The 6,168-nt window shown below is 39.1% G+C and overlaps 1 protein-coding gene across 1 annotated transcript in view; it reads right to left on the bottom strand.

The window, feature by feature from the left end:
- The window catches only part of LOC117800884 (olfactory receptor 11H6-like), a 1,200-nt gene extending 235 nt beyond the window's left edge, over positions 1 to 965 (bottom strand). The window contains exon 1 of the mRNA XM_034653428.1: positions 114 to 965. Coding sequence (XP_034509319.1) covers positions 114 to 965 — 852 coding nt within the window. The remainder of the gene's footprint in view (positions 1 to 113) is intronic.
- Between the last annotated feature and the right edge of the window lie 5,203 nt (positions 966 to 6,168).

Consider the following 6,168-nt stretch of genomic DNA (forward strand, 5'->3'; position numbering starts at 1 on the left):
GCTTCTTCCTCTCCCACTCCCCCTGCTTGTGTTCCCTCTCTCGCTGGCTGTCTCTATCTCTGTCAAATAAATAAATAAAATCTTTAAAAAAAAAAAAAAAAGAATGGTGTTGCCATGCAGTAAAACAAGGTCACAAATTTCTGTGTCCCAGGATGGCTCTTGGAGCCTGGACTCACATACATCACCATGACTGAGCCATAGAACAGGGAAAACACCAAGAAATGAGAGGCACATGTAGAAAAAGCTTTGTTCCTACCTGAGCCAGCTGCAACCTGAAGGACGGCATGCAAAATTAAGGTATAGGACCCAAGGATGTAAAGGAAGGTGAAGAAGATAATAAGAGAGCTTACAGTAGCACAAGTTAGAGTAGTTTTGGGAACTGGAGTACAGGACAGAGCCAGCAGTGGTCCCAGGTCACAGAAAAAATGGTCGATGATGTTAGGGCCACAGAAGGGCACCTGGGTCATAAGAATTGCAGGTATCAGTATGGATAGAAAGCTACCTACCCAACAGGAAACTACTAATCGGGCACATAGATGGTGAGTCATGATGGTGGGGTAATGCAGAGGTCGACAGATAGCAAGGAACTGATCAAAGGACATTGCAGACAGAAAGTAGCCCTCAGCAGCACGCATGGAGAAGAAGAAATAGAACTGGAGCAGGCAGCCAGTATAGGAGATGCTCTTGGTCTGGGAGATAATGTTGGCCAACATTTTGGGCACATCAGAACTGACACAGCAGATCTCCAGGAAAGAGAAGTTGGCCAGGAGGATGTACATGGGTGTGTGGAGTTTCTGGCTTGACCACACAGCACAGATGATGGATGTGTTCCCCATGAGAGTCAGAAGGTAGATGAGGGAGAAGATGACAAAGAGGAGGATCTGGATCTCCCTACACCATGGGAAGCCCAGGAGAATGAACTCAGTCACAGACCCAGAGATATTGTTGGTTTCTGAGATATTCATTCTCCTAATCTATGAAGGAATGAGCAATAAGGATCATTGTCTTAATCACATTTTATCTCTTTAAAAGTTATTTTTATTTCTTCTGACTCCTATATGCTCCTTTAATGCACTTTTGTAAAAAGTCTCTGTATGGTTCTGAAATCAATAATTCCCTTCCCAGGATCTGGCTTAGCCCAATGAGATCAGGGTACTGGGAGAACCTGGTATGCTCCCACAGCCCCCACTCAGTCTTCATTTTCACAGTTTAAGTTTCACTGGCATCATGTAACCAAGTCCAAACTGTTTTTCTCCATTTGCATTTAAGTTAATTTATTTTGATATATAGTTTCATAATATACACACTCATATATGTATATACCTGATTTCTTCTTGTTGAAAAGAAAATTTTGTATAGTATTTTGGAAAATTTTAAGACAAATCAAAGTTCAAATATAACCTGAAATTGAATGAGGTCAGTACAAAAAGAGCATCTTACTATGTTGTCAGTAACATAATATTGTCAGGAGATCTGTCCTGAGTAACTGCTGACTGAAGCAGGGTACTGAAGACACTGCCACAAATTCCATTCTAGCAAGTACCTATTAGCTTTTTTAAAAAGTTTTTGTTTTAATTCCAGTTAGTTAACATGCCTACTAGCTTCTTACTCCTGTATTTAACCTCTACTTGCTGGGCAACAGCTAATTTGATACCAAAAGGACCCAAGTTGGCTTCACTCCTTTCTTAGGAGATCTTGGTTCTCAAATAGAATCCGGAAGCAGATGAAAGAACACCAGCTTCTCAGCTGTGATGCTCATCATCTTGTTACTACACGGTGATGAATTGTCTTACGTAAAAAGACAATAAAAAAGGAAGAAAAGCTCTTATTTAATTCTAAAACTGTGGGAGAAATACACCAGTGTAGAATGTTAGTGTCAGAAGGGATCTCTGAGATTATCAAGCTCAATTTCCTCATATCATAGAAACTAAAACCAGAGACGTTAGACTAATCCAAGGCCGTGCTGATTTTTGATGGAAGAAACGCATCTAAAACTTAGGTGTTTGGACATAACTTCAGACCTTTTCTCATAAACTTTGTTATTATGGACCCTATTTTTCTCAGATGGCTGCAAAACTATATTGTGCATGTATTATCACTTTCTCTCCTTTGAACCAGATTCCTATTATTATAAATAATAAGGACTTTAATAAGGCTATTAGCCAAAGCTGGAAATCACTATCTTAAATCCTCCATTCCTCTTTGACCTGCACTGTGTCCTAATTCTTGGTACCGTTTATGACATGAACCCACTTTTGGACACTTTCTTTGAAGCACAGTTGACTTCTAAAATAAATGTAATAACAACCACTGTCATGCATTGAATATTTATTGTGACAGTCACTTAATGTTAATTATGCCATTAAATTCTGCTCTCTTCAGTTCTAGAGCCTTAAAACAAACAAGTACTTTCACATTTCTAAGTGTAGCATTGAATTTTATTGTCCCTCTGAGTATGTTGACTCTAAAACCTAACCTTTTTTTCTACATGGCTGTCAGCTATGGATATATTAGCTGCATTTCCTTATTGTTTTTGATGCAGTGTGTTCACATGCAAATTGCTTGTGTCAAATTTACACTTGTGTCTGTGGAGGGTTAGCCCCAGGAAGGCTGTGTGAAGAACTGAGGCCGTATACCACAGGGAAGATTATTTATGTCATTCTCATAGTCTCCCTCTCTCTAGTTTACATCAGGTATATCAGCTACGATGGTGAGGCAGGTATCTTCCAGGACAGCAGTTTCCACTAAATACCAAAGGGAAACCAAATATGAGATTATTGTGCTCTTGCAGAGAGCAAACATGGCATACAAACAGACTGGTGAACTGAAATGGGAAAAACTAACTTCCAAGATTGTGGGCTCACTGAAGAAGGCTGTGGGCTGGAAATTCAGTGATTGTAAGGGACGGTGTGATGCTTTAATCCAGAGCTAGACAACCTAAATTTCTTATATTTGAAATTTAACTGAAGTATATAATATGTGCCCCCACACTCCTTAGTGTGACCATAATTTTACTTATACAGTGAAACCGACAATGGTGGGTAAGACTGCATGTAAACGGGGCAAAAAAAACATCATAAGAACAAGAGGGGAAGGAAGATGTGTTTTAGGGTGGTTTTATTTGAATGAGTTAGAATTAGTGTAAACTCACCTCACAATTAAGGAAAGAATATGCAGCCCTTGAGAAGAAGCCTTAAATATTTTTTGAAGATTGCTCTTAAATTGCTAATCAAAGTTTGAAGGAAGAGGAAAGAAAATATCCAAAGAGAGAAAGAAAGTTTTCTTTTAAATTCTTATCTGTAATAAAACTTGGAGCTGTTGGGGGTGCTCTTCCTTTCTTTCTCAATTCAGGAGAAGACATCATCTTTGAGAATCCCTCTATTCCTGCCTCACTATTCTAAGTCCTTCTCTCCCCACCTTGGGTCATTATAGGATCTATCTGGGACTACTCGTTGATTTTCCTTTTCACTGCAAATATAGGCATTCTTAAATCTTCATTATACTTCATGAAAATAAATATCCACTACTTACAAATATTTTATCTCCTCTGAAGTGATGTGAAACCCACTGCCTTTTGTCATCTTTTTATCTGGATGATAACGCAAAATGGAAGTGGCAGCTCAGATTTTCCTGATGAGATTTTTAAACAAATATATTCTGGATTGACATTTGAGATGCCCTGCAGGGAAGAATGAAGGCTTTGTTAAAAAAAAGTATATATTATTTTATATACTTTCTCTAAAATATAAAACATATTTATAGATAAAAATACAAAAGAAAATACACAGCCCTTTTTTTTCTGTAACAATAGTACAGGGTTTTGTTGTTGTTTTTTTTTCCTATAGCAGTATTTTCTGTAGCAGTCAAGGGGTTCACCACTTGTATCCTCTTAGAGGGCTGAGATGTGCAGGAGTTTGGATTCCTGATGGCACTCTTTCACAGTTTGAGCCTCACAAAGGATTCTCTTTAGCTGTTACACAAAAAGGAGTAGACTGTCAGGAAACTCTCCATTTGTTTTATTATGCGTCTCTTTCTGGCCACATACTGTCCCTGGAGGCCTCCCCTCAGGAGCAGCAGGGACAATCACAGGGCTCAATCAATCCCCAAGTGTGTTTTACTTCCAGTGATGAGCTCAAAGGTGGAAGGGCCTCACTGAATCCATCCATGAGATTGTCACCTAATAATGGCCCTTCTTGTTTGCTGCTCACCTGACACCTCCAGACTGGTTCTGGATTTTAAAAACCAGCCTCATATTGGATGTCACCAGTTGTCTCAAAGCTCCTGGAGTCCCTTTCCCTCATAGGTGCTTCTTCAGATGACATTTAAGTTCACTTTATCAAATCCCCAAATCCTGATTATCTCCCCAGTCATCCACTAGAAGAAACTCCCCTCCCCATCTTTATCACTTAGTGTAGTGCTGTGAGAATTGGTCTCTACTAGCCCTGCAGCCTCATGACCACATGAACTGAGGCCCACTGGAACCATCCAGTGGCTTCCAGGCTTTGAGAGTAGGAAAACCTGGCGTTTCACTTAACATTCAGAGCCTCCTCCTATGGCCTCAACCCCAAGGATTCTACATCTCTTTAGATTTTAAAATTATCTTCCTCCTGTCCCAATGGATATAAACATTCTACCGAGCTTTATACCATGCCTAGATGATAGTTTTCAGTACCTGCTCTGTGCTGATTACTGTGTCAACAGATTTCACATGCATTACCTAATATAAATACTCATAAAATTATTTTGAAGACAGTCTTACTAGTTAAAACAATTAAACAGAAACCCACAGGGTGTAAGAGTTTATACTTGACTGTATTTCAACTTGGTTTATTCCCTTTCCATGAATAGGATGTGTGTAGTGAAAAATTATATTTAATCTGCCTATTGCTTCAAACTGTTACTCTTTCTTAGTCATTGTTATGCTTTTTAGCCACCCTGGAAAACTGCTATTATCATTATTATTATTGGGACATCAAGGTGGCTCAGTCAGTTAAGTGTCCAACTCTTGGTTTCTTCTCAGGTCGTGATGTCATGGGTCATGGGATCATCAGACTCTGTGCTCAGCAGGGGGTCTGCTTGAAGATTCTCTCCCTCTGCCCTTCCCCCTACTTGCTTTTGTGTGCATTCTCTCTCTCAAATAAATATCTTTTTAAAAATTATTACTATTATTATTTGCTTCTTTTCTTTTACTAACATTTTTACTTCAAACCCTAACTTGACCAGGTCGTTCAGAAGCTGCTGTCTATGGTTTAACTTGCTGTTTATCTTGGTACAGGGAATTTCATTGAAAAATGAATGCCCATTGTGAATAAAGATTTATTCAAAATAATCATTGCCCACAAAGAGCTTTCAGGGTAATGAGCTAGTTTGGCAAAAGTTCCAGCAAGGAACCCTGTGCTAGGGGAACACTTAATATTCTTTTCATTTTTTGCTGCTTAAACAGATACATGGTCATCCCACACTGACAATGGGGTGCATTTGACTTCTTGGGCATGGTTCATAGGAAAGTGGGAGTCAGGCCAGTTTCAGATCTCACCTTCTTCTGTTAGACACTCTGTAGCTTGTGTTAGGCAACTTCTTTCTTCTCTAAGCTTTCGTCATTTTAGCACACAGGTTTGAGGTGGCAGGAACTGCCAGAATGTCTGTAATCCAAGCTGAGAAAGGCAGCAAGAGTGGAAATATCCCACTCAACTCTGTTCAGTGTTCAACAGTTCCTGCAGAAAGTAACTTGGGGCAAATATTTCTGAGTAGCATTAATTGTTGGCCTTACTTCTTCTTTCTTCTCCTGGTGCTAACTTAAGGATACTCTAATGTTTCCATTTTGGAAGTACCACTGATGTATCTGGAAGTCTTCAACCCACAAATGCTTTCATATTGCACTTGGAGACTCCTTTTTAACCTCCTCCCTCAATGGCTTGGCTTTTCTTTTGAGTCTTTATCACTTTGGTGATGGATCTCTAAACTCTTTGGTGTAACCTTTATTTTTCATTTATTTTGTTATTATTTTTGTGTGTGTGCAACTAGTTTTTATTAAAGAACTAATGACATAAAGGAAAAACAGGAGGAGAGAGATGTTTTACTGACACATGGGGCCAGCCTGACCCACAATCAGTTCATTATACCTGTATAATGATCTGAAAAATCCCCCCCAATTTTTTTCAACTTTTT

Source organism: Ailuropoda melanoleuca, unplaced genomic scaffold, assembly GCF_002007445.2.
Source record: "Ailuropoda melanoleuca isolate Jingjing unplaced genomic scaffold, ASM200744v2 unplaced-scaffold8686, whole genome shotgun sequence".
Taxonomy (NCBI): domain Eukaryota; kingdom Metazoa; phylum Chordata; class Mammalia; order Carnivora; family Ursidae; genus Ailuropoda; species Ailuropoda melanoleuca.